Raw genomic sequence first — 26,687 nt, 5'->3', positions numbered from 1 at the left:
TAGTCTGTTTTTTTTTTCTTTTTAGATTTTTTTTAAACTTCAACAAACCAATAATAAAAAATTCTTTAAGCAAATGTTTTCTAAAAACAGAAACACAGTGAAGATATGAGTATTGCTAAGAAAGAAACTTAAATCATAAAGATGGCAGCAGAAGCTATCTTTATGTTGTGAATATACTTGTCTTAGTGCATCTCACATGCAGCTCATCATACTTCTGAGTCAGAAAAATGTTTCCCAAATAAGACAAGATTGTTTTATTTCTTAGATCAATGTGACTACTGTGAGGGAGTACTTACCTGAAGGGGACTTCTCAATAATGACTGAAATGCTCAAAAAATTTCTCAGTTTTATGAACCTTACTGTAAGTAATACATATTTCAAGTTTATATTTGTAGATATTTTGTAGTTTTGTTTTTTGTTAATATTTCGTGCCTTTTTAGAAGCATCATTAACATTTTTCAGTTTGTGTCTTCATTAAGAGCACAGGATGATAATTCTGTTTTTTAATACTGAAAGGCCATTTGTCTGTCATAATTTTGTTTGTCATTATATTGTGATTGGCCAGGAAGATATTTCTGAATTAACTGCCTGAACCTAGTTGCTTTTACTGATGCATAATTGCAAATAGTAAAATTCTGAGAATAGAATAGCTCTCAGATATTTGAAGGAGGTGCTACAAATGCTTATTTGTTACTTGTGTTTTCTATTGCATTTCCAGTGTGCTGTTGGAACAACAGGCCAGAAATCTATCTCTAGGGTGATTGAATACTTGGAACACTGCTAGATACTTAACTTCCGCTGCAGGCACTCTAATGCTGGAGCTACCCTTAGACAAAAGAAGAAGTCATGAAAGAAGTCCTTGAAGGATATACCAAGAGCATTCATCTGTGTCATTCGTGTTCGGATTTTTAAGGCTACCTGGTCTCTTAACCATGCATTCAGCATTTTCTGAAAGACAGTTACTACATCAATCTGCAACTATCAAAAATGAGGGGAAAGAGGTTCTGAGGAAAGTAAATAAAGAAACCTTGCTGTTTATGATGCAGTGCAGTATTTAAATATTTTTGGCAGGGTTTACCCTCCCTATCTTTTTTCTTGCTTTGTTCGTGACAAGTTTCAAGAGGAAAAACTTGCTGCTGATAGTGCAACTGCTGTTTACTGTTGAGCCACTGTTTCATGCCAGCCAGGTGCAAAGGCAGCTTAGCTACTGAGGTATCAAACAAATGTTCTAATAAAGAAGTTCTGGACAGCAGCACCGCTCCTATTTGAGTTTAATTTGCTCCTGCTTTTTTTATTACTAGATGATTCCAAAATCATAAAATATAAATTTTTAAATACTTTTGTGATTTTAACTACTGTCTATATTTAAAATTTGTTGGAATCCAAAGAGGCGAGGATTGGATAGTTTATTTTTTATACTGTTTTGATTGAAATTAGGTTGTTGAACTATTTCTCAGTTCTAAAACTCCCATGGCCCACGTACTATAACCCGCTAGACCATAACGCTTTGTAGTTCCAAGAGCATGCAGACCCATAAACACATAAAGCCATTGAGGGTATGTTATCCACTAAAGAAATAGTGACTGTAAAAAGTTGTGCCCTTTTAAAGCTGTTAAAATGCAAATGAAATAAAGAAAGAAAAAAAAAAGATTTAAAAAACGCTCACTCGCAGGGTAGTTTACACTTCCGATAAGCAAAAACTTTGAAATGCTGTTTTAATTTGTTTCAAGGAAGAACTCAAGGTGTGTTTTATAATGTTGAATACAATGAATTTGGATGCTTTAGGGGGAATAATTTTAAAGAAGCTAAAACACCAATGGGGATTATTGTTTCCAGCTGACATAATCTTTCTATTTCATCCTTCTGTAGTATGACAGAGTTGAAATGCATACAACACAAAGCCTTAAATTGCTGATATAGCTAAGATTTTGTTCAGTCTGAGGTTTAGTTCACAGCAAAGCATTGTGTTTGAGGACTTAAGTGGAACAAAGAATCCCAGAAAATACATGACTTTTTAAACAATTTTTTTCTTGCACTCACTATTCAGACCAACAGAATTGATTATTAAGTATTTTTATTAAGGTGGTCTTGAATATTTGCAGACTGTTCTGCGATCTGCTTCGTTGACATTTTTAAATACCTGTATAGGTAGTTACATCATGTTACTCCATTGAATTTGTAAAACTTGAAGCCATAAAAATATTAGTTCTATGTATAATGAGGGGGAAATAACAGGAAATCTAACCTGCTTTTAGATCTTGTGTTATCTCCGTGTATAAAGTTAAGAACTTGTGCTTTTGTATCAGTGCCAGCTGTAAATTTTTTACATACAGTGGCTGCCTTCTATGTCTTCCTATTTTTGATAATGCAGATTGTTGGGAATTCTGTAAGGAAGTAACTGATTAACGGCAAAAATCTTATGTTGGTCATTTTTTTTCCCATTTTCTCTCATCACCTTCTAAAACTTAGTGTATCAGTGTAACTTAGAAAAGTTTTTGAGGTTGTGTTCCCCTTCTTCAAAAAAAACCAAAACAGTATTGAGAGAGAGGGAAAAGATATATGTAAATGATCTGCATCAGGAGAAAATTATTAAATATTTGGCCCATCTAGTTTTTGAATTTTAGAGATTTTCACATCTATAATAAGATTTCAAATTGATTATGTAGTTTCATATGGGGAGATGGCAAGAGAAAAGAAGATGCAAATATGATGATAGGGGAAAGCAGGGACAACTACCTTTCTTTGTTACACTGGTAATTGTTTGGGAATTGATTTACCTCAGTGTTTAACAGTTTTTTTTTTTTATGTAACTAATTGTCAAGCACTGACAAATGCAGATTTTTTTTTTGAGGGTGGGGGGAGAAATCACCCTGTGAACTGCAGTGCATTTTTGTGTGTTAGACCCTCAAATAACTCTGCATTAAAGGGTACTTGAGGTCAACTTGCAAATTAAAGTTTTAAAGTAACATTTTTTCCATTGTAAATATTTGTGTAAATACTCTCAATTGGAAATTAGAACAGTAGAGTACTTTTCTGAATCCAATCCTATTTTTATTTTATACAGTATTTCTCAGCTGTGATCTTTGGAGCAAAAGCCAACGGCAGGAAAAATAGTTTGTACCAGTTTCATGAAGTATGTCTTTGGGTTTTTGTAAATAATTTTAACTCAAATAAAATTGCTACTTTCAATACATATCTTGTCTTTTAACATGCAGTAAAACACTCCTCTGAGTGATTGCAGAAAGAAGGCAGTGTCAGGTAAATTGCTAAAAGAAAAAAGTGAAAAAAAAAGATTAAAAAATTATTAAGGAGCATCCTGAACGTAGTGCTTTGCTTTTCACCTCTGTGTTGGGACAAAAAAATTCAGTGCCTGGACCTGAGGCTATGGTCAGTCAAACCAGTCAAGGCTGGAAATTTTCTGGATATGATGTATGGTGTCTCTTGATGCATTTTGGAGTTCTCTGCACAAGTTGATCTTTCAGTAACAACTCTGGAGAGCTGTAGTCAGAATAACATAAATGTGATAGAGCACAGGGAAAATGGCACCGTTCTTATGGTGAGACTTTTCACATCATGGGGGGTGTTAAGTGAAAAGGGAGGAAATTGCCATGAATGTTGCTCTGTTTCTTGATTAACGTGAGTGATGCTTTAACTTCAGGATGGATTTTTTCCCATGGATTTTTCCTTAATTGGTACAAGTAGCTATGGGTACAATATGCAATAATTCATGAACTGTAACACGACTTGAATGTGATGTGTCATCTCATTGCCACTTGGAACAAGCAGCAGCATAATGTAACCTTTTCTGTGCTGTAAGGGAGTGGTACTGGAGCTTGAAACATGGAACAGTGTGTTATTAGTGTGTGGTGCTGTAAGAGCCAAATGCAGCTTTATGTAAGCAAATGTTTTTAAAAAATCTGGTAAGAGAATTTCCTCTTCTTTTGTCAGTAGTTATGTAATGGAAGCATTGTGTGGAATGCTTAGGGGTGACATCAGCATTTTCAGATTAACAGGATAATTGTGAAGCTTCTAGAGAAGATTTGGGAGTCAAAGCCTTTCTCATAAATTATTTCCCTTTCAATCTGTTTTGAAGTGCTTGATTTGCATAGGAGAAAGGGATGTGGTGTGATGCCTGTGGCACTGATGTATCTCATATTTCCTTTCTGGGCATCACTAAGCAGAGGCCAGAGTATACTTGGTTAGCTGGGGCTATAACCAGGCAAGCCCACATATCTTTTCCAGTAAAGTTTCTTCTCATGAATGTGATACTTTTCTAGTTTAAAAGGCACGGAAAACCAAAAATGTGGATTTGACTTCAAAAGATAAAGAGGATTTAGGTGACTGCCGTTCTTCTGCATCAAGCCTGCCCTTATTGGATGGCCTGTTAATTGGGTTTTTGAAGATAATGAGATGGGAATTTACCCTGAATTCCACTAGTCAAGTGTTTTCAAAACCAGGCCACTGTAATTTTTGATACTGCTGCTTCTCTTCCTCTGTGTAATATGTTAATTTGTCTTTGGAAAAAGGACACTACTGGGTTCTTTCAGCCGTGTGGAACAGAAGCCTTTCATACTTACTCTTTTTTACTTGCCCTAAAGATCCCCTATCTAAGGGATTGTAATTGATGAAGATGTTTGCAGCATCAGTAGGTTCAGATAGTCTTCCTGTAAATAAAAATGAAACCATTATAAATAATGCAACTGCTAGAAGTCCTTACCCAAGGTCGATTTGTTTGCTAATGCCACAGGGTCTTTATTCCAGTTGTGCAAACGGAACTGAATGTGCAGCTGCAGGTTGTGCCCCAGGTAGCCACGCTCAGTAGGACACATCCGTGTGAGACAGCAGCACTCTGGTGATGCTCAGGGGGCTGCAGGGAGCCCTGAGGACAGCAGCCCTGCTGGGAGGAAAGGGAGCTGCTCTGGACAGAGCCTGACACTTGAGAGGCAGACGTGTCACCTCCATCACCTACTGCCTTCAGACTGTATCTCCACATCTCCTGACCCGCTGCTTGAACTGCAGCTCATCGCTTTGGAGAGGTAAATGCCAAAGACTTTCTCTCCACGTGTGCAAAGCCACATTGGTAAATAATGAAGAGTTGTGCAGGCAGTAGTACCTATTTCCAGAATTCTAGTCTGTCTTAGGTGGACCAAAGTTACTTAAAGGAAGATTCATTGAACTTCTGCAGAGTAAACTCAGGTGGTATCTAAAAGGAGACTCAGGATATAACAGGAATTGTATTAGATACACTGCTTAGAGTAGGACTCCTTTATATCTCCTGTATTATAGCAGAAGTTTTAGTTGTGTCTCTGCATTTAGTTTTTTAAAGGCTGGGAGGAAGATTGCTAACCTGGGGTGTGAAGTGGATGAAACGATGTCATTCCAGCTGTAAAGCTGACCCTGTGATGATGTCCTAGAACAAGTTACTTTGTTTCTCACTGTTTGCAGTACATAAGGCATGCAAACCAAGGTGGAAGGCATTACTGCAGAAGTTTGAAGTGAGAAAGGGAAGGAAGGAGTTGATTTTGTCAAATGATACCATTCAGGAGCCTTGCAAACACCTTCCCTCTAGGAATGATGTTGAAGTTGTGGAACTGTGGGGTTTTGTTCATGGATGCATTGTTGGCCTCTTACCCCAAACGTGACTCTTGAAAGCATTTCTGGGGAAAAGGTTTTAAAATATCCAGGCCGAGTTTTCTGATCTATTGTTAAATTTATAGTAAATTTCAATTCAATTAATAAATTAACAAATTTATTAATTGAATTGAAGTACAAACCATAAGGAAGTCTTGGAGTAAGATCACTTTGTGTCACAGCTCTGTGCAGAGGCATGAATTTGGGTTCAAAAGCTTGATGTTCAGGTTACTGAGCCTTAAAAAGCAGTTCAGTAATGTGTTATATAAAACTGCTGTGTAACATCTGGTGTCATTTTGCTGGCTCCTATATTAAACTTTTGTCTTCATTTGACAAGGAATTTTAAAGCGAAGCTATCTTACCCAAATTAAAAATATCTAGGTTGAAGTGCTATAATGAAATTTACTTTAGCAGCAGAAATTGAATATGGTAAATTAAATAGAAGTGATACCATTATTGTTTGTAGTCTCCTTTGCCCTAACTCTTTTTAAAACCTGGCTATAAATTTTTAATAAGGAAATTCTTCTTCTTAGTAGAAAAATCTGATTGCAATTTGTGTGCTGAGTATATTCATGCATCTGAAATATCCAGTTTCAGAATGGAGCTTCATATTGCAAAACAATGGGTTTTTTTGTGATACCTTAGATTACAGTGAGAGCCTTACTGAGGCTTTTGTGAAAACAAATTTGTAGCTATTTTAGCCCAGATAATCATGTAAGTTCCTTCTTATTTAATGTAGGTTCTAATGGTTATTCAAGTATAATTTCAAATGTGAGGCAAAAGCAAACATACAGGAATTTAAGTCATTTAAGTATCCGTGTAGAATATAAATTGGAGTTACTGGGGAAAAGCAGTAATCTAGAAGGATTTTTTAGTCTATTATACATCCAGTCTAGGATTGTAAAAAAAAAAAAAACCAAAACCTAAAATCATTCTGTTGAGAGAACTACATTTTGATGCTCATCACAAGAAGAGACAAATATACATCTATCCAGGTGTTATTATACAATGTTAAGAGGTTTATACAAAGATGAACTGTATGTTAATTCTATGCAATACTTGTGATTAGCCTTCAGAGGTTTTCAGGATAACTGGTTTGTGCTCTTTGATACGTGATACAGCTTCAGCTTTTTTTAAATCTGAAAATGCCACAGGATCTATGTGCTTTGGTTTCTGAACTTTGCTACCTGGGATCAAATGAAGCAGCTCTTGAACCACAGGTGTCTTTTGGAACCTTGGGTACAGGGAATATTTCTCTGTCAGGGAGGTTTCCACAGGTGTCTACACAATCCCACCCTTCTCTGTGGATTTTACCTGGTCACCATTTTCAAAATGCTCAATTCAAAGCCTGCTAAGCTCAGTCAGTCCTGCATTGTGGTGATGGTCTTTAAAGCTGAGCTCAGTGCCTTTGTCTGTGAGAAAACCTGAGCAAATGCTGAGTTCTCAGCAGGACCCAGAGTGCTCTTGTGTCAGTGAGACCCAGGGAGCAGGGGCACGGTGCCAAACCCGTGGCTGGGGCTGGCCTGTGCCCGAGGCTTTGCTGGGGTCACTGGGAGCGGCCGCCTCGCCTCGGGCTGTGCACAAAGGAGTCTGAACTGGGATGGGGGAGAGCCCCTGCTGAGGCTGTTTCTGCACCAGATCTTGCTGATACCAGAGCTCCCCCGTGTTTCCCAGGCTGATTTCAAACCCCATCTGGGTGCTGAGCCATTGTATCTCATCCAATGACAGCAGCACATGGCACCGTTGCAATGCACTTTCTCTCCTGGGTCTAAGGAAGAAAACACCTGCATTAAGAGTCCAGAAATTACAGAGTCAAAGGCCAGAAGGAGTTTCTATGAGCCCAGATTTCACTAACTACTGTCATATGTGAGATTCTACTCAGTCAGTGTGTGGTGTGAGTTCTCAAACCTCTTCAAGCAGTAGAGGTCATCTTCCTTTCAAACAGAATTTTAGGCAGATGCAAGACAAAGATATGTGAAAGAGCAGGACTCTCCAGTACATTGTAGTAAGTCTCCACAACACTAGTAAATGTCTAATTATTTCAGGAAATTACAGAATTTTTTATGTCCTGGAGATAAATTAAGAATTGTGAAGATTCAGATTTGTAAAAGACTATGATGTTTCAGTGATAGCAGCCTAAAAAGTGGTCATCTGCCTGTAACCAGCATTGAGGAAGGAAAATAAATTCCCTTGGTTGACAAACTTTCCCTGGAGATGAAGTCAGGCACACAGAGGTCTGATGGGATGAAGAACAACCATCATGCAAGTTAGGATATCTGAAGCTGGATCAACAACTGGGCCTGGTGTGTGGCTGCACAGCAGTCCCTGTTCTGAAACCTGAAGTATTTCCTGGAAGAGCCAGGTGCTGCTGAAGGCTGTGAGGATCTCCAGATGGGTGAGCAATTAGTCCATGAGCGTTGTGCTCCCCAAGTTATACTCCAGGAGCACTGCATGCTGTCTAGGTTTAGGTTGCAGAGCATATCACCTACAAGCAGGTGCCTTGGAGATTCCATACACTGCTGAACCAGAAGCAACTTCTTGCAGCATTGAGAACTTGGCAGGATAAGCTGAGGTCAGTGTTCTGCTCAAGGTTTGGGAGTGCACAGTGTAACTAACATCTGCAAACTTTATCTCTCATAGAGTCCAAAAAACCAGCACTCAGCTGCCAGGTGCCTTCCTTGGAAGCTGCTTTACTTTCTTGATTGAATGCAATTGGTAATTGTGGTACATGCCTATGGAATTTCTCTACATCATTCTCTATTCATCATGATGGACATTGCACAGCCTCTCTTGGTAATCTACACCAGGGCTAGGCTTCTCCCCTAAAGAAAAAAAAGTAAGAGGTACTTGTCAAGTTGAGAAAAGATGAAAGGAAAATGAAAAGAAAAGCCTACAAACAAACAAAAAAAGCCAACAAAAGAGCCAGAGTTTTCACTAAAGCTTCCTCAAGTCCCTAAGTTGTGGAGAGAGAAAGAAGTCTTCTATTGGACTGATCCTTCACTCCAAGGGTTTAAAAGAGAAGGGCTGAGCAGAAATAGGAGTCTCATCCCTGTAGGAAAGGAGGCCCTGCTGGGTTACCACGGGCTGTTGGTTGGGTTCAGGACTGCCCTGACAGGAGGAGGGGCTGGCTGGGAGGGGTGGGAAACCACTCTGCGGTTTTGAGTGTCTGGGCTCAGATACAAATCTGAGTGCCCAGAGCTGCACGGGCTGCAGGCAGTGACGGCCTGATTGGAAGCCCGATGAACTTGTCACTGGTAAGTAATGCACGGGAGGAAAAATAGCTCTGTACCACAGCAGGTTAAACTGCACATTAACTGTTGCCTGCGGGGGTGAGTCTAACAATTCAACTCCGACAGAGGGCAGAACGACATTTGTAACATTAGGTGTAATTAGGAAACAAATAGAAGAAAACAAGAAGCATCTTTGTATTACAGGATGCATCCCTGATGTTGCCTTGTTCAGAGCTCAGCATGGATTTTAGGAAATAGCAAGAGGCAGATACTATTTCTTTTTTCTGCTTTATACCCTGATTCATCAGCAATGTGGAATAGCCAGAAGAGGTTAAATAGTCCACAATTCTTCAGCTTGAAGAAGAAATAATGACTGGAGATACATGACTGGCAACAATAACAACCAAAAAACAACTAAGATGTTGAAAACGTGAATAGAAAATGACTGCTTGTCCCAGTGCTCTCCTTTGTTCTTGTAACAAGGAGCCCAGCGCAATTACCAGGTAACAGAATTTGAAATAAGCAAAAGGAAGTACACTTTAACACAGCACAGAGTTAAACTGTGGGACTTGCTGCCCCACAATCCTGGGAACAGTTTGCTTAGAGTGCTTTGCTGCTGAACAGTAGCCTTTGCATGCCAGGCAGCTCAAGTGCACAGCAATGCATGAGGGAGCAGTGTCAGCTCTCTCTGGTTTCTGCAAGAGCTCCTCTCTCCTTTCAAATTTTGCCCCAGGCCCCCCTGGCCGTGCCATTCCTTGGTGGCAGTGCCATGTGTGTTCTGCAGTGTGCACATGCAGCACAAGCTGCTTTATTGCAGCCTAATTCCTCAGTCACCCAGCAGTGTCCCAGACACTGCGTCAGGATTAGCCGGGCTTAAAGAGTCATGTCCCTGGCTGGCAATCCTGGAGGCAGACTGGCCAGGCCCTGGCTCCCTCCATGGGGCAGGGAGAAGGTTTCCACCCCTCTGCTTGGGTGGTAGCATGGGTCTTTTCCCATTTCTTCCATACTTTAGGCATGTACTTTCCAGAGCTCACCATATGCCTGTTTATCCCCTTCCTGCTTCTTTTCTAGCTCTAATTTCCCTTCACCTGTCTGCCTTCTCCCAGCCTCCACCTGCCTATTACCTTGTAATAGGTAGTTTGTATTCTTTTCAAAAATAATCCAAGGCCCACTCAGATTGTGTTTCCAAAGATACTAAACAAATGCCACAGACAGACAGACATGGCTTGGCAGCACACCTTGTTCCCACTTTGACCCCGGCTGGAGCTGGCCTCACTGCAGTGGTCGGTATCCCCTAGAGCAGTGCAGGTGTCACAAATCCAGGCAGGTGAGGACCCTCCCTAGCCAGCCCTTCTGCTGCTCCCCCTGGGTGCACCCAGCGTGCCTTGGGGAGCTCAGCTCTTTGCTCGGTGCTGCTGTCCCTGCGGCAGCCCCGGGGGCAGGCAGGGCTGTGAGATGGATGTGCAGCCCCGGGGCTCAGCGAGGGGCAGCCGGAGCAGCCGCCAGGAGCCGGGCTGGGGCCACTCCCAGCGCTGACAACAGCAGTTCACGTCCCCAGATGTGTCACCTCTGAGCTCAACCCCTGCACTGCCACACGCTGCTTGTTCCGAGTCCATGCAGGGATGTGGGAGGGTCTCCAGCTCGGTTAGGAAGGTCAGGCTTCTTAATTGCACATGAAAGTGACCCAAATTCCAGGAGCTGCTGACAGAAGTGTGTGCTGCCGTGCCCCACGGCCAGCTCTGGGTTAATTATTAAGGAGTGCTATTTTTAGTAGGCGTTTGCAATAGATTCCGTGTGTCTGTAACCTTGTTCCCGTGGAAGTTCATCACAATGTCACGTATTTCATTAATTTTAACCTTTATTCTATGCAATTAGTAGAAAATGTTTCTAAAAACCTCTTTGATTTTTTTCCTGCCCCCTTCCCACTGGGAAGGCTAAACAATGGTGTGAGTTCTAGGCATGCACATCACAGAATAGCAAGTTTGGCCAGGATACAAATACAAATCCTTAGAAGGCGGGAGGCAGGGACAGTTCGTTTACAACAAGATGGAGACTCTCAAAGAATTGTATAAATGTCTAAAGTTAAATTCAACAAATAATCTGCTATTCTGCCAATAAGAAATATACACTTCTAAAAACAAATTTAGAAAATAATTGTAATGCTTGCAATCTTTCCTACAAAGGAGAGAAAAATCCTTAAGCAGCGGCAGCTCTTAGTATAATTTGGCTACATTCATACATTGATCTACATGTAAGGGTACATTGCCATGACAACTTTTAAATCTTGCTGAATTCTGTTCTTACTACTACTATTTTTTTTTCTTGCTGTACTTTCTAAAGTGACCTGTAGTCTGGGATCTCCTCTGCACACAAGGACCTTAAATCCTGCATCTGTAACTCTGGGTAGTTCTAAAGCTTGTTGCCCTCAAAATCTTGTTAATCAAGAAACAGAAAACATATTATATATATATATATAAAAAAGCCAAGAATTTATTGTTATTATGGTGGAAACCTTTACTTTGAGAATCATAATTAGTCCAGACCTAATTATTACAGAAAAAAATGCTTCTATACAGAAAGAGTTGCAATAATAATAATAATAACAGTAATAGTAGTAATAGTAATAATAAACAATACAGCTATGTCTCTTATACTCACAGTTCCAGCTCCTTGCCCCTTTCCTGGTGTTGCACTCACCCTTTCAGGGTCCTCATGTTGCTGCCTTCAGTGTGGTGGTAGGGATGCTAAGGCTGGTCACCAGCACACAAGTTCTTTTGGCTGGGAGGGATGTGATGATGGCTGCATCTTTCTCACTCCAGGATCCACTTGGGGTCTTTTTTTATGTTTGCCAACAAACCTTCATACCTTGCTGCTTCATCACTGGTTTGCAACCCACATGATATCCAAATTTGCTAATGTATCTTGCATATGGTGGAAACGTTCTTTGTTCTCTTGTGCATGAAAAGGTGATTTTGTTTGACTCTAGGTCTGTGTTTTGACTGGAAATCAATGGTTAGTTTGTTTTTTAGCTATGGGGATTCCAGTGGCAAGCCCATGCCTCATCTTTTGTCATCTTTTCCTGTACTACTCCCCACTGCATCCTGTGCCTCCTCCTCTGCCACCACTCCAGGTCTGTGTTTTCTCCACATGACATCATTTATGTTGGTTGTATCTTCTTCTGCACAGAACAATGACCTGTCAGTCCTGCCTGGGCATAAGTACACTGGTACCATACATGGGTAAGCAGAAGTAAAACCAAGTCATCCATGACTGTGTGGTCAGAAGAAAAAATGCTGTTACAGCTAAGCCCAAAGAAAACTTGCAGGTAGGTCAGCAAATGTTCTGCCAAAGCAGGCAGGGTGTGACTCTGTGCTGAGGCCTCAGAGCAAGGCACGTGGGCTGTCCCCAGCAGTGACAGAGCTGACACAGGGCTACAGGCCACCAGCAGGCCACTGTCTCATCAGCAGCATGCACCAAGGGCTGCTGCCATTCTGCTGTGTCACATTCCAGCTCCAGTTGCAGCAGTGCCTGACAAAAATAAGGTACAGGTGTTGAGCAGCAACATCTGGGATCTCAATTACTGCTCCTACAATAAAAGAACCCAGCCTGGCATTTTGGTCTTGCTCCAAGCTGTCTGGGCAGATGCTTGAGTGGAAAAATAGCTTGCTGGTGAGATCAGCCTGTTCAATCCAGGCAAGCGAGAAGAGCACATGTTATTAAAATAGAAGGCAAAATGAGGCAATTCCTCTGCCTGTCAAATAACTGGGTAAATCTTCTCAAAGTCTTTTCTTCATGTGCTTTTTTAGATTTGGCTATCTCTGTCCTATGAGAGTCAAATATTCTTGGCAGTGGAAATGCTGCTCTCACAAGTACCAAGTGCCAAGCTTTTAAAAATTAGTACAATGTAAAGAACATGCTTTGTTTTTGTAAAAAAGTTGTTGAGACACCCCAAGTTTCAGACAAGCTTTAAAAAAAAAATACTTTGTCTGTTTTCAGGAGCTTTTCACTGGAAGCACTGTGAGGCTGGGAATCTCTGTGCAGCTACAGCTGTACTTTCTCTGTATCCAGGGGTGGGAAGCATTATTCCTGGCGTGCCTCCAGCCAGGAGGGGCTGAGGCACAGCTGGGCAGGCAGAACATGGTGGCTTGTGCTTGGCCAGAGGCCTCTCGAACGATTTGGACCAAGTGTCCTTTCACGTTCCCCACCCTGGGGCACTCCAGAAAGTCTGTCCAAGTTAATGAAAGGCAGGCTGCACAAGCTGAAGCTTCATTAAACCTGCAGCACGGCTGCTAAGCCCATGCTTTAGTTTAATTCACAAATGGGATTGAGTCAAGTGTTTACCAGCTCTCCCTGACCCCAATCCCCAAAGGCTCGCTGTGTTTGAGCTCTGAGCTTAAACGTCTCTGCAATCCTGCTTCTAGGCCAGGCTGGAAAATGAGGACACTCATGTTTCCCTGAGGCAATGGCCAGACCCTTACATGAGGTGAGAGCTCACTGCTGGCCTGTGCCCTGCTTTCAGCTGGGATGAAGTTAATTTCCTCTTTCTGGCTGTCACAGTCCTGTGTTTTGGATTTGGAATGAGAACGGTGTTGATAATACATCAATGTTTTGGGTTTTGCTAAGTTGTGTTTATCATAAGTCAATGAATTTTTACTCTTTTTCTTGTTTGTTCGTTTTTTCTTTTGTTTTGTTTTTATGGGTTTTTTTTGTCATGCCCTACCAGTAAGAAGGTGCACAAGAGGCTCTGGGAGGGAGTGTAGATGGGATGGATGACCTGAAGCAGCCAAGGGGATATTCTGCACTGGAGAGTATCACTCCTGGGGGTTACCCAGCAGTGGGGCCAGTCTGGGTTTGGGAAGGGGGGTTCTAGCATTGGTCAGTGAGTGGGTAGTGAGCAGCTGAATTGTGCATTACTTCTTTGTTTCCTTTTTATTACCATAATTACAATAATTTCTTGTCATTTCTGTATTTTACTTTCTTCTTGATGATTAAACTGTTCTTATCACAACCTAGAGTTTTACTCTGATTCTCCTCCCCATCCCCATCCGGGCGTGAGGCGGAGTGAGCAGGTGTCTGGTGCTTTATTTCCAGCTGGGTTTAACCCAGGGCAGCGCATCCCGGGCACCCTGGCACCTCTCTGGCTTCCTGTGGCAGAGGGGAGGGCAGGAGGAGCCTCCCTTGGGCCTCCCTTCCCCTTGCACAGTGAGCAGCTCTGCGGGGAGGGATGGTGCCCAGTAACCCATCAGGAGAGATGGATTGAACGTGTCAAACGTAGAATTGAGGTTGGTTTGTGGCTGTCTCTCCCCTGGGCACAACTCTGGGAGTTGGGGGCTGTTACCCGATAGCCTGGGCTGCCGCCCGAGCCGTGGGGGACCTTACATGGTGAAGGCACCTGTGCTCACCAAGCCCATCCTGGATGGCTCCCCTCGGAGTTTCTCTGGGATTCCGGGCTGTGAGTGTGGACATGGGGCTGTGGAGCGCTCGGGTGCGCCCCTGAGGGGAGCGCCAAGCCCCCGGCCCGGCCTGAGGGAGGGGCTGTGCCCGGGCAGGGGGAGCCGGCCCAGCGCCAGGGGCTGCCCTCAGGGCTCAGGGCTTGCTGCGACCCTGCGGAGGCTGGGGGCTTCCGGAAGGTTCCTCTGCCAGGTGAGCAGGGGCTGGGGGCTTCCGGAAGGTTCCTCTGCCAGGTGAGCAGCAGGTGGGGGTTTCCGGAAGGTTCCTGAGGCAGGCGAGTGAGGGCCGGGGGCTTCCGGGAGGTTCCTGAGGCAGGCGAGCGAGGGCCGGGGGCTTCTGGAAGGTTCCTCAGGCTGGTGAGTGGGGGCCGGGGGCTTCTGGAAGGTTCCTCAGGCTGGTGAGTGGGGGCTGGGGGCTTCTGGAAGGTTCCTCAGGCGGGTGAGCGAGGGCTGAGGGGCTTCCAGAAAGTTCCTCAGGCAGGTGAGCAGGGGCTGGGGGCTTCTGGAAGGTTCCTCTGCCAGGTGAGCAGGAGCTGGGGGCTTCCGGGAGGTTCCTGAGGCAGGCGAGCGAGGGCCGGGGGCTTCTAGAAGGTTCCTCAGGCTGGTGAGTGGGGGCTGGGGGCTTCTGGAAGGTTCCTCAGGCAGGTGAGCAGAGACTGGGGGCTTCTGGAAGGTCCCACAGGCAGGTGTGCCAAACCAGGGGCTTCTGGAAGGTTCCTCAGGCAGGTTAGCGGGTGTCAGGGGCTTCCGGAAGGTTCCTCAGGCAGGTGTGCAGTGACTGGGGGCTTCCGGAAAGTTCCGCTGGCAGGTGAACAGGAGTTGGGGGCTTCAGGAAGGTTCCTCAGGCAGGTGAGCACCAATTGGGGGCTTCCAGAAGGTTCCTCAGGCAGGTGAGCGAGGGCTGAGGGGCTTCCAGAAAGTTCCTCAGGCAGGTGAGCAGGGGCTGGGGGCTTCTGGAAGGTTCCTCAGGCAGGTGAGCTGAGCCCGGTGCCTCAGGCAGGTAAGCGGGCTGGGCTCTCGCGGCCTCGTGGCGCTTGCTGGTCCGGGCCATTGTCTTTCCCTGTGTTTTGGGGATAGGTGGCTGCCCCATGTTTGGAGACAGGTGTTAGCCCAGTGTTTTGGGGACAGGTGTTAGCCCCGTGTTCTGGGGACAGGTGTCAGCCCCCCGTTTTGCGGACAGTGCAGCCCCACGCCCGTACAGGGGCAGAAGGGCTGAGCCTGCCTGACCCTGAAAGGCTCAGCCGCGCCCAGGTGTTTCCCTGCTTATATTCGCTCTCGGCAACCACCAGGGGGTGACAGGCTGAGATTTTAATTTCCGAATTGCAGAAATGAGGCATCGCGTTCTTTAAAGGTCAGAGCTCAGGATAAAACTCTGCAGGTAAAGAAGACATTTTCTTTTGTGAGCTGGCCATGAGCTAACTGCTCATCTGCTGCTCTCTTGGACTGTGTTTGGGGCATACTAGGCAAACCGAGTTGTGAATTTCCTGTGGAAAATTTCCTTTAATGAAAAAAACAGTGATCTGTTACAGCTGAAACTGTGGAAAAATAGTTGTGAATTCTGGGTTTCCTGATGTGAAGAAAAAAAAATAATTTGTATATAGTTGAAGTATCCGGTTTCACTAATATTTACAGAAATATGTTTATTTCACTCTTCTGTTTGGAAATTTACATTCTCCTGGGCAAAAGTAGTAAAACATGTTTCTGCATGGTGACATTCACACTGTGATGGTGATGTGCTGTCTGTGTCCCTGGACTGTGACCCTCCATATTTCTGTGGAGATTAGAAGAGATTATTTGGGGCATTATTGGATACCCCTAGCAGACAGCTAGGAAAGTTACTTGGTGTCACACGTTCCTTGGGAGCTTGCCAACAAGTGAATCCATGCCTAATTACATGGTCCATTCAGCTGCAGCTACTGCAATATCCAACACTGTTGTTCCAGTAAATGTGAATTTCATGTGAAGGGACATAAACATCAAACTGCAAACTACACATGATGTAGACCCTGGCCCCAGAGATGCACCAGGGCTGAGGAAGGCACACTCCTCACTTCAATGAAAAAAACAAAAAAAAATGAAGGCTGGAATGTTACTGTTTGGGCCTCTAAAAAGGTTCTTCATTGCACATGTGCAAATAAAATTATAGGGTACTCACAAAATCCCCAGTTACTTGCTTTGGATAGTGATCAGCATGCTCACATCATTAAAGATCTTTGCATAAAACAGAAAATAGCCTAATTTTACACAGCAGGAACTAAGGAGGGGGTGATGGTTGGAGCTTAAGCAATTAATAATTAAGAAGTAGGAGACAGAAGATACTACCTGAGAAGAAAACAGGCTGTTTAATGTAGAAGTGACTGCTGTGGTGCATCCATAGGGAAGATGGGGCTCAGACACTGTTTCTGGGCAGCACTTTGTCAAAATGCAGTTGCTTTGCAGATGTAAGACTCCAGTGGAAATATGTAAATTGATAGAAAGGATTACTCTTTAAACTGTTTTCTTTACTCAGTTTTGGAAGCTTAGGAGGTTTTTGACTCTTAAGGAGTTTCACTGCTGAAAGCTCTCTCTAATTTCTGTGGTTAGGCAACAACTTAGATGGAATACACACCTTGTTTTATGGGGGTTTTATTCCTCTCCCTGTCCATTACACAAGGAAAGAAAAGGGCTCCCTGCTAAAATCCAGGCATGCAGTTTCTATTTTAAATCTCAAGTGTTTGTTTTTTGTGCTACAGTATTGCTGACTTTGCTATAGTTATACATAGTTCCTTGCCCTCTGTCCAAGACATTTTTAACTCCCCTTTTCTGTTTTAAAGAGAACTGAATTGGACTGAATGCTTCTAATTCAGTCTTCTTTTTAATTTCAGTGGAGATGGAAATTGAAGTTGCTCTTGAGGGGAGAGTAGTAGATGGACCAGAACTACTTAATATCAGAGTCATAATTCATAGTGCTCACATCTCATCTTAGAAGTACAAACTGTACTGTTCTTGAAATGTCAATGCTTTTGTTCCCTATTTAAAATAGGGATTCGATCTCTTCATCTTGGAAAAAGAACTTGGTGTCTTCATTGATTTCACAGTACAAAATATTCATGCAAAGCCTGACTTCTCAAAGGACTGTGAGGCAAATGTTAGCACGATAGCAATAATTTAAATCAGAGGTTTTATCTCTGCTGAGCCACTTCTTTTTTTATCCTGTATGCTTCTAGATAATAAGGCACTTTGTTACTAGCTTTTTATATGCACTTACAGGCATAGAAAACATTGTGAGTGGGCTGCATTTGGGATATTTAGTTGCAGCTGTGCCAGGTTCCTAATAATAACAATTTAATTGTTACAATCATGGACTCATCTCAGTTGCTGTGTGAACTTTAGATAGACCCTCAATAGCCCACTGAATTCAGTAGGAGCTTCTCTGCTAGTGAAAATTACAAAGGTTTAGAAAAGGAGTCCATCCTCTCGTGCATCCATGAGTGCTAATTGTACTTCTTCCAATCGCTCGTCGTTGCTCCCTGGCTGTACTTTCTTGCCTTCACAGCTTGTTTTCCAGCTGAGCAGTCCCTGTACAGCTCCAGTTCTGCTTCAGAAGGCAATATATCAGATTCAGTGTGAACTCAGCAAGGAGGGATTTCGTCAGCTCTGTCATAGCTAAGATGCTGTAGCTGTGCTCTTCCCTGTTTTTAACGGACATAATTGCGCTGTCAAAATGTTGTTGTGTAAATCAAGCTGCAGCGTGTTTGCAACATCAGTGCTAATGTGGCTGGTCTGACACTTCCTTCTAATTACAATTTGCATATTTCCAACAGTTGGCTGAGCTGCAGGAGGTGCTGAGATGGGATGTCATGTCAGGGAGGCTGGAAGGAGCTGGAGAGCTGCCTCCAAGCACAGTGTGCAGTGGCCCCACAGCCAGACAGATCCAAACTTTCCTGCTGGCACCCACAGGAAAGAGGGAGAGAGGGAGGAAGAGAGGCCAGTGATGCAGCAAATGAAACTTGCACCAGCAAGGACAAGGCCTGGTTCAGCTACCTAGAACATGGGATTCTGCTTGGAATACTGGTCTGCTGGGGGCAGATGGGCTCCATCTGTCAGACAAGGGCAAGAGCATCCTCAGTCACAGGCTTGCCAAGCTGGCAGGCAGGGCTTTAAAGTTTCTGTGGGAAGGACCTTCAGCCCACCCCACTCCTATCAGCTGAATGCCAGGCCAGCAGGAGATGCCCAGATCCTGGAGAGAGGTCACATGTCAGCAGAAGAGCCCCTGAAGGGCAGCACAAAGCAAATCCAGCCAGTCCAAAGTTTCACTGGGGCCTAGATTTAAATGTAGAATGCTAGATTTAGATGTAAATGCGTGTAGCATTGGGAGTAATTAAGAGGAGCTAGAAATGTGTACAGATCTGCAGGGCTGTGGAATCATGGACATGTGTGGATGGATCCTATGACCAGAGTACTGAAATGAAAGGATTCAGGTACTTCAGGAAGCACAAGGAAGAGCTGTAACCATCTATATTAATGTCCAGCTGGAGTGCATGGAGCTGTGCCTGGGGCTGCATGAGGAGCTGGCTGAGGGCTTATGGGTCAGGATGGAAGGAGGGCAGGACAGTGGCATTATAGTGCTAACCAGGAAGAATGAGTGGAAGAGGCAGCCTGGTCTTCATGTATTCTTTCAGCCCCCCAGTATCTGTTGGAGGGCAGAGCATAGGTGATCCAGGGGGTTGCTGGAATACATTGATGGTCACTTCTTTCTCCAAGTGACAGAGGAGCCAATGAGGAGAGGTGCCATGCTGGACCTTGTTCTCACAAGAAAGGAGGGGCTGGTGGGGGATGTGAAGCTCCAGGGCAGCCTTGGCTGGAGTGACCAGGACATGGTGGAATGTTGGAGGGTTAGGGCAGTGAAAAGGGTGCACAGCAAAGTCCCTGCCCCAGACTCAAGGAGAGCAGACTTTGGCCTCTTCAGGGATCTGCTTGGCACAGAGCCATGGGATAAGGTCCTGGGGGGGAGAGGGTTCCAAGAAAGATGGTCAGTATTCAAGGATCACCTCTCCCAGCTGAGCTGACCCTATGTGCAATCCTGTGACAGAGGCAGTACAGTTTCTTAGCTGCTTTCTTGCTTGGCTGCAGAGATCCTGTAGAGTACTAAAAAGGCCTCTAGGACAGATTACATTAATGAGGGATTCTGAGATCTGTACCACAATGCTTCCTGAAAATTTGATGTGGTACATATCAATATATGAGGCAAACACTTTGTCATGATTATAGCAGTCCTCAAAGAGATTCATTGGGAGTGGTAGGAATGGGAAGAAGTAAATACTTGCCCAGACAGGCTTTACAGTGTCTTTTGTCACATGTGGTACAGAGCAGAAAGAGGAACCAGACATTTTTCTGTGATAACCATAGATACTGAAATGAGAAACAGCAAGCATGGAAATTCAGCCAATAAAAGATGGGTATATCTGGCTGCTGTGGAGAGCTTTTAAGCCTTTCAGATCTGTGTCTTCATAACTGAAGTGTTATCATGCAAGGTGTTGTTTAGCAAAATTGTAACTCAAAGAATTTTTATTTCAATGACTGAGACTGAAGTTTTGCTGCAGAGAATGCTGGAGTAGGGAGCACAGACTGATTCCTTTCTGCTTAGCTCAAAAAATCTCCAAAAAACTATACTTTTTTAAGTGACTCTCTAAATAGCAAACATCTATTACTATTAGGCTCAACAACAAAATCTTTTCTCCTTTGCTAATCCCCTCTGTATGTCCAGCATATATTTTTTATGATTCTAGGCTGAGGTCTTTATCAAAGCTTAGTTGAGGAGCATGGTACATGACCATTGACTGCACCCCTCAATGCAGTTGTTCTGTTGAAATTAAATGCCTCAGTTCCTCCACTCTGCACACCTCTCAACCCAAAAGGCAGTTCCCAAGAGGTTTTTATGGTTAATGTAAATTACCATGTCCTTCAGAGTGAAGTTGCTGAGAAGTAGCTGCAAACACACATTTCCTTTAGGATTGAATACTGTGTGGCCTACAGGTCACAGATCAGTGGCAGCTGCCTTTGGACCAGTGGCAGCTCCTCTTGGCTCATTTTGCTTCTCTCCTACCTTGTACACACCTGCTCCTGAGGCATTCAGGCAGATGTTCCCTAAGGAGATCTTCTGGAATAAGATTGGATGCAGATTCTTGTGTGTCTGCCCCTCTCCTACCTTTCACCTCTTGTATCTGAATGGCCAGCTCCAGAGCATAAAAACAAGTGGAAAGGAGATACAGAAATGCTAAATGAGCATTTAGCTGTTCATTTATCATTGGTAACCTGTTTGTTTGGGGCAGACGTTGCAAGATTAATTGGCAAAGAAGCATGAAGCAGAACTGGCTGGCAGGGAGCCCCTTAATGCCCAGCACTAGGGCCCTTTCTGCCTTGCTTGGAAGAAAACATGGTAACTCACATCCACAGCCTTGAAATTAATCCTATTAGACACTGTTTTGAAAAAAAATCAAGAGGCATGCAGCTTTCCACTTGGATTAATCCAGAGTGAATCTATTGTAGAGACAGCCCCTCCCATCGTGCCTTGTATTTCCACATGCTCTTGAATGAAAATGAGCTTGAGCCTGTTGCAAGTTTCAACTGTTCCAAAAATCCAGGAAGATAGGGAGAAGATGTGACAGCTTGATCTGTTTTGCTTATTCAATTAACAGACCATCCAGGGAATAGAAGATTTATGAGGAGCTCTCACTGTCCTTGATGATCCCTGATGGGAGAAGAACAAACCATCCACCCTTTTCCATAGCTAAAACACCCCAGCAACACTTTGTCCAGGCCCATCCTCTTCCTCAGACCCATTTTAAGGCAGGTGGATATTCATGGGGATCTCTTCTCAGGTACAGATGTGTTATCACCACCCTTCAGGACGGACACCACTCTTGCAGTGATTTACTTTACTTCTCTGCAATAAAACAGAAAAGCAAAGGGTTAAGAAAAAACTTTGGTGCCACTCAGTGGACGGGGAAGGAGAGTAAAATGAGACACTCCTAAGATAGAGTAAGCCCTGCAACAGGAGAAAATACTAAAGAGAAAATAATGAGATTAGGAGGGAAAATGTTGCTTTGGTATTACTGCACTGAGTATCAGTACTGAGGCTTGCAGAGGCTAATTGCAGTAAACTCATACACAAATCCTACGTTTGCAAGCAAGTGAAAAGAAATTATTTCAGGTCAAGGAAAAGGGTCCCAGACCTTGCCATATCTGGCAGGTTTACTGGCAGCAGAAAGATGGGGATTCTTTTACCTTCTGTATGCACAGAAGTGTTAAGAAGTGGGTGTATCTGCTGGATTTCACTCCATGCTCATTAGCTCTGCTCCCATTACAGTCCCAGAAATGTAGGCCTTGGGAAGAGGCAGCGTTTGTGTTTCATAATGCCCTCTACAGGGTCTCAGAAGCAAAACACCTGCTTCAAATACTGAAATGTGTTGTTTTAAACATTATGTAACAGTGGTTTGCACACTCTAAGGAAGAAAGCTGAAATATGTTAATAAGCAATACTCTGCTACCTTTCTATGGCCAAGGTGGAAAATTGCACATCTAAGTAGCTTATTGATTAAAAGAGCCTTTAAATAACAACAAAACTGCACAGTGATCTCTTCTACTTTCTGTTATCAGTGGATGTGTTGCAAGCCCAGCAAAAGTCTGCGTTTTGTGAGGCTGGAAAAGGCTCAGATTGCTATTCCACTCTTTCTCCTGGCCTGAAAACAGAATTCTGGTTTTTTAACGTTGTCATTTGATACTGCACAGTTTTTGGGAAATCAACATATTCCTATCTGTTAAACAGTGCCTTTTAGTGTGAATTTGGCTCCACTTCTGGAGAGCCAATAACATTTGAATGCATTCCAATTTCCATTGTAACTCATGCTTGGAAGTTTGGCCAGGCTGGAAACTTGCAGAATAGCTTGGGTTGCATGAAAACAAACATTGCAGAGCTGAACACAAGGCCCTTAAAATCAATGGGAGACTTTTCTATTGACTGCCCTGGGTCTTGAGGCCGACCATGGCTCTCTGCTTGGCCTGAAGGTTTCAGGCAAGTGCTTGCACATTGCTGTTTGTGTCTGCTCACTGAGCCTGTGCTGGGCAGCCACAGGGACAGGGCATGACTCAGCTCTGCCTCAGCACTCTCACAGGCTGGATCCTTTTCCCCCACTATGGGTAGGGCTGCTATTGCTCACTGTTACACCAATTTCTGCTGAAATGAAACATTTGGTCTGAAATTTTTCACACTGATTTTTTTCCCCTGAAATAAAAGTATATATAGGTTTTTTAAATTATTGTGTGTTTGGGTAGTATTCCCTTATTTTGGAACAGGGATTTATTATATAGTAAGAATGATGCTTTGTATCAGGGAAAACTTTTTTATTCTGTAGCCAAATTCGAATGAATTTTCAGTTATGAAAAAATAAACAAATGGGAAGCTCCAAGCAGTATGATGAAATGCAATCTGTCTGTGGGCTAGATCCTGCTATACCATCAGAAGGGTGCTGAAAATCCACATTGGATCTGATGCCTACCTGTATGTTCTCTTATGTTTTGGGCTTGAATAATGCCTGACCATTTTCAAAAGGAAAATTGGTTGGTTGGTGGTTTTCTTAAGGCAGATGTTTCCTTTCTCACATAGATGAGTAATTAACTTGTTTTTAAATCTCTCACAGCAACTTTGTAATACTTCTCATGTTTTTGGCATAAGCTGCTCTTGGCATATGGGCAAAAAGGAATAATACCCTTCCAAGTAACTGTATCTATCATGTTGGATCATTAAGAGAACAGGCTGAAAAAATGTGATGCTCTTAGAGTTATGTACATTGGTTTTTACACATCACTTCCAGTATTTCATCCTTCTTTTAGGAAAATGGGTAGGTGCAATTTCTCTCTCAATAAAGATTTAATGCCACAGGAGGCAGGGAAAATATGAACTAGTCTGTTGCTCTTTATTCCCTGGCCAGTTTCAATCCTCAGCCCACTCTGTATTGGCTTCATTATCCTTTTACTGCCAGATATTTATCATAGGATTTATTTTTCCATTGTACTCTTCATGAAACTGTGATAAAGAGCTTATTTTACTATCTTAAAGTCTTTAGAACACACAAGATTAGAGCTTGCAAGTATTTAATTCAGGATAATTTCAGAAGAGCAATTAAATTTGCAACTGTACTTTGGAAGACAGGATCATTGTGTATATTTTTATTGTAGTGTAATAAGTAAATGTGCCACAAACCTTCATTTCCATGGCATAACTCTCTTGTGAGTGGTATTGGGGATAGCATTTAAATCAAAGGAGGCTGTACTGCTCCAGTTCAAACCTTAGATGTCAGCTATGATGTCAAACTCCTACTGACTTCGAGGAAGCTGTAGATAAATTAACCTGTAGCTTGAATTCCTAAATCTACCCCAGTTTGAGTATTTAGTTGGGTTTTATATACTTTTTTGCCTATAATGGTGAAACTAGCTTCTAAACAATTTTCTGTGGAATAAGGGGCTCTGTAAGTTCTGTCAGCTCCTTTTATTGATACACTCCTTACTGAAGATAGCGTGTAGTGAGAGCCAGATTCAGCTCCTGCCCTCATCAGCAATCAGGAAGATAATAAGGTGCCTTTAAATGCTTTTCTTTCTTTACCCCTCTTCAAGATAAAAGTGTATCAACAGAGAATTCTATAGCAAGCTGAGCTGGTTTTGTAATTATAATGGCTGCCAGTTGAATCAGGTAAAATTAATTCACTCCAATTGCTTCTCTATTGTGGTTATTTTTAAAGGATTTTGTCTCACAAAATGTGTCTTCACATGAATACATTTTAAAGGAAGTATCACAAAGCATTTTGTAGTGTGAAATGGGTTTCTTTGGTGTGTGGGTGACAGCTGAATGCCACAGTGGACCATTGAATAATTGCTCACAGCTGGGGGAGCCCTGGTGGTCCCATTGGGGTCAGTTACAGAGCTCAGGTCATTTGCAGATGAGTGCCTGAGTAAGTGACTAATCAGGCATGGCCACTGATAATGGGGGACCTCTGTGTCTTAAAGGAGACTGAGGGCATGCAGTGGGCCCTGTCCCACTTGAGTAGTTCTTCATTGAACTGACTGGACTAACAATTACACTTCTCTAAGCTTGTTTCCCCTTACATCAATATCAGTTGTGTTTCCCTTGTCTTTCAGTGACCTTGCAATCCATCTATTCTCTGTTAGACCATGACTGGCTGGCCAGGGCCAGGGGCCAGCTCACTGCACTCCCAGACTTGTTGGTTTTGCTTGATAATAATTTCCTTAGATTCATTGTTACTAATGCCATGGAAACAATGGATTGTTTCCATTCAATATTTTAAGTTGGGAGATCAGAAGCAAAGTTGAATGCCAGATTTTTATTAGTAATTATAAAAAGAGATGGAAAAAAAGAAAATTCCAGTTGATCTCATATAAAATGTGGGATGTAAGATAGAAACTGTGCCCACAAAGTAAGAAGTGTTTGTTTTTATTAAACAAACAAACAAACTTACCTGCACAAGTTGCTGTTTCAGACTTGGTATAATTTTTGGTGCTGCCAGATGATTTTTTTTTTTCCCTAGACTACTCAAAGATGCTGAGTTCTATTTAGCCTACAGAAAATCTGGATTTGAAGAGAAAGTTACTAATCTGATCACCCAGTCATTCACTCCAGAAGACAGGTAATGATGGAAGTATTCAGTGTGTATTTGTGGTGATTCACTTTGTGACTATAACCTCCTTAGACTGAAATAATTTTTTTACCTGCAGCCTTTTCTTACTTGTGCTTCTTTCACCTACTCTGTATGCAATTTGAACTGACATAGGGCATAATTCTTGAATAAAAACCTTCTAAAAATCTTTCTCTTGAAAACCAGCTTACTCTAGGTTAGCATATTTTTCTACTGCCTAAAATATTATGGGCAAGGGTCAATGGGAGTCATTTGCAATTGCTGTGCAGCTTTCTGAGTCACGATTTTCTAAGCTCAAATGACTGTTCCTTCAGCAGATCTGTTTCTGTAATGCATTTTTTTTAGATTTTAACCCTGTTGAGTTAAATTTGTGATTTCAACAGTTCATTCTATGTTTTTTCTAATAGGGGACTTCCAAATATTCACACATATATAGACTGTGCTACAAGGTGTTACTTTTGGAGAAAACCACAGCTATGTCTCAGGAGGGGAAAATTTTAATCTTTATAGACCTAGTCATGAACCTGGATATGGCAGTCAGGCTGAGTTCAGTGAGTCTGGGCTGAGCTCTGCCAATCAGGTTTTAAAATTGAGATACAAAGGAATGAAAGGCATCTTCATGTTCTACACTGGGCCTGCTGTGTGGATGATTCCATGTAAGATCTTCCAGGTTTTCCAGCCCCCCCCACATGGCCACTATTTCACCAAATTGGTGACACCAGTTGTGGTGCACTGACACCACAGCTGCTCTTGGTGAGCTCTGCCATGTGGGGAGCCTGAATGGGGAATGGTTTGGCCTTTTCTCATCTCTTATGATTCACCTCACCTGCCTTCTCCGTGTTATTGATCTGAAATGCTCAGCAGAGGGGAGGAATTCAGTATGTTCAGCAGGGTGAATATGATCCACAATGCTGCTCTGCTGTGTGATAGGGAATACATTGAAAGGGGCTAATATTCTTTTGCACAGAGATCCCTCTGATTTATGTGTGGAGATTTAAAACTATCCAATGAAACATTTCTCCCACTCACTCTTGGCTTCTGCTGATCTTTCAGCTGGTTTCCTGAATTCTGCTGTCCTTACTGTCTGAGCTGGGCAGCATAAAACACATAAACATTCTGGTTTTGGTGCTTATGATTACCTTGCAGGAGACAGAGAATTTTATGTGTGTTCTCCAGGATTCCTTCAAATGTGCTGATCAGCAGATATGCATGCCTGTAAGCCAGCTCAGTAGAACAATTGTGAAATAAAAACACAGTAGTACACAAAGCAGACTTACTGTAGGTCTGGGGCATTAGAGTTTTCAGAAGCCTTTAGAGAATTTTGGAAAACAAATCCTATTGAGAGTCAAAAATATTTGTATGGTTAAATTCTTCAGCCATTATGGAAAAACTTCTCATAAATGAATAAATATAGAGAAAATCAGTGTATCCACTCCCAAAGAAAGAAAACAATTCCAGGAAATACACACATTTCAAATGACAACAGGCAAAACAACCTGAAAAACCTATAGTTTATAGAAGAAAATAAAAATTGCTCCAAAATTAATTTTAAATTTATTTTACAATATTTACTTTTGGTGTATGGATTTTTTAAAAGCATACTTATCGTAACCAATGCCTAAATCTAGATTGAACCTAAGCGTAACTGCTGTGAACTATGTGTGTACATTCTTGGATAATTTTTAAAA

The 26,687-nt window shown here is 42.7% G+C and overlaps 1 protein-coding gene across 4 annotated transcripts in view; it reads left to right on the top strand.

The window, feature by feature from the left end:
- WAPL (WAPL cohesin release factor) overlaps window positions 1-3,193 on the top strand; it is a 133,911-nt gene extending 130,718 nt beyond the window's left edge. For all 4 annotated transcript variants that reach the window (XM_058028887.1, XM_058028886.1, XM_058028888.1 and 1 more), the window contains 2 exons: window positions 266-361; window positions 719-3,193. In XM_058028887.1, coding sequence (XP_057884870.1) covers window positions 266-361; window positions 719-784 — 162 coding nt within the window. In that variant the 3' untranslated portion in view covers window positions 785-3,193. The remainder of the gene's footprint in view (window positions 1-265; window positions 362-718) is intronic.
- The last annotated feature ends 23,494 nt before the right edge of the window (window positions 3,194-26,687 follow it).

The sequence above is a fragment of the Melospiza georgiana genome, chromosome 8, assembly GCF_028018845.1.
Source record: "Melospiza georgiana isolate bMelGeo1 chromosome 8, bMelGeo1.pri, whole genome shotgun sequence".
Taxonomy (NCBI): Eukaryota; Metazoa; Chordata; class Aves; order Passeriformes; family Passerellidae; genus Melospiza; species Melospiza georgiana.
Note: the sequence above shows the minus strand (reverse complement) of the source record. Positions and strands in the feature narration are given on the sequence as shown.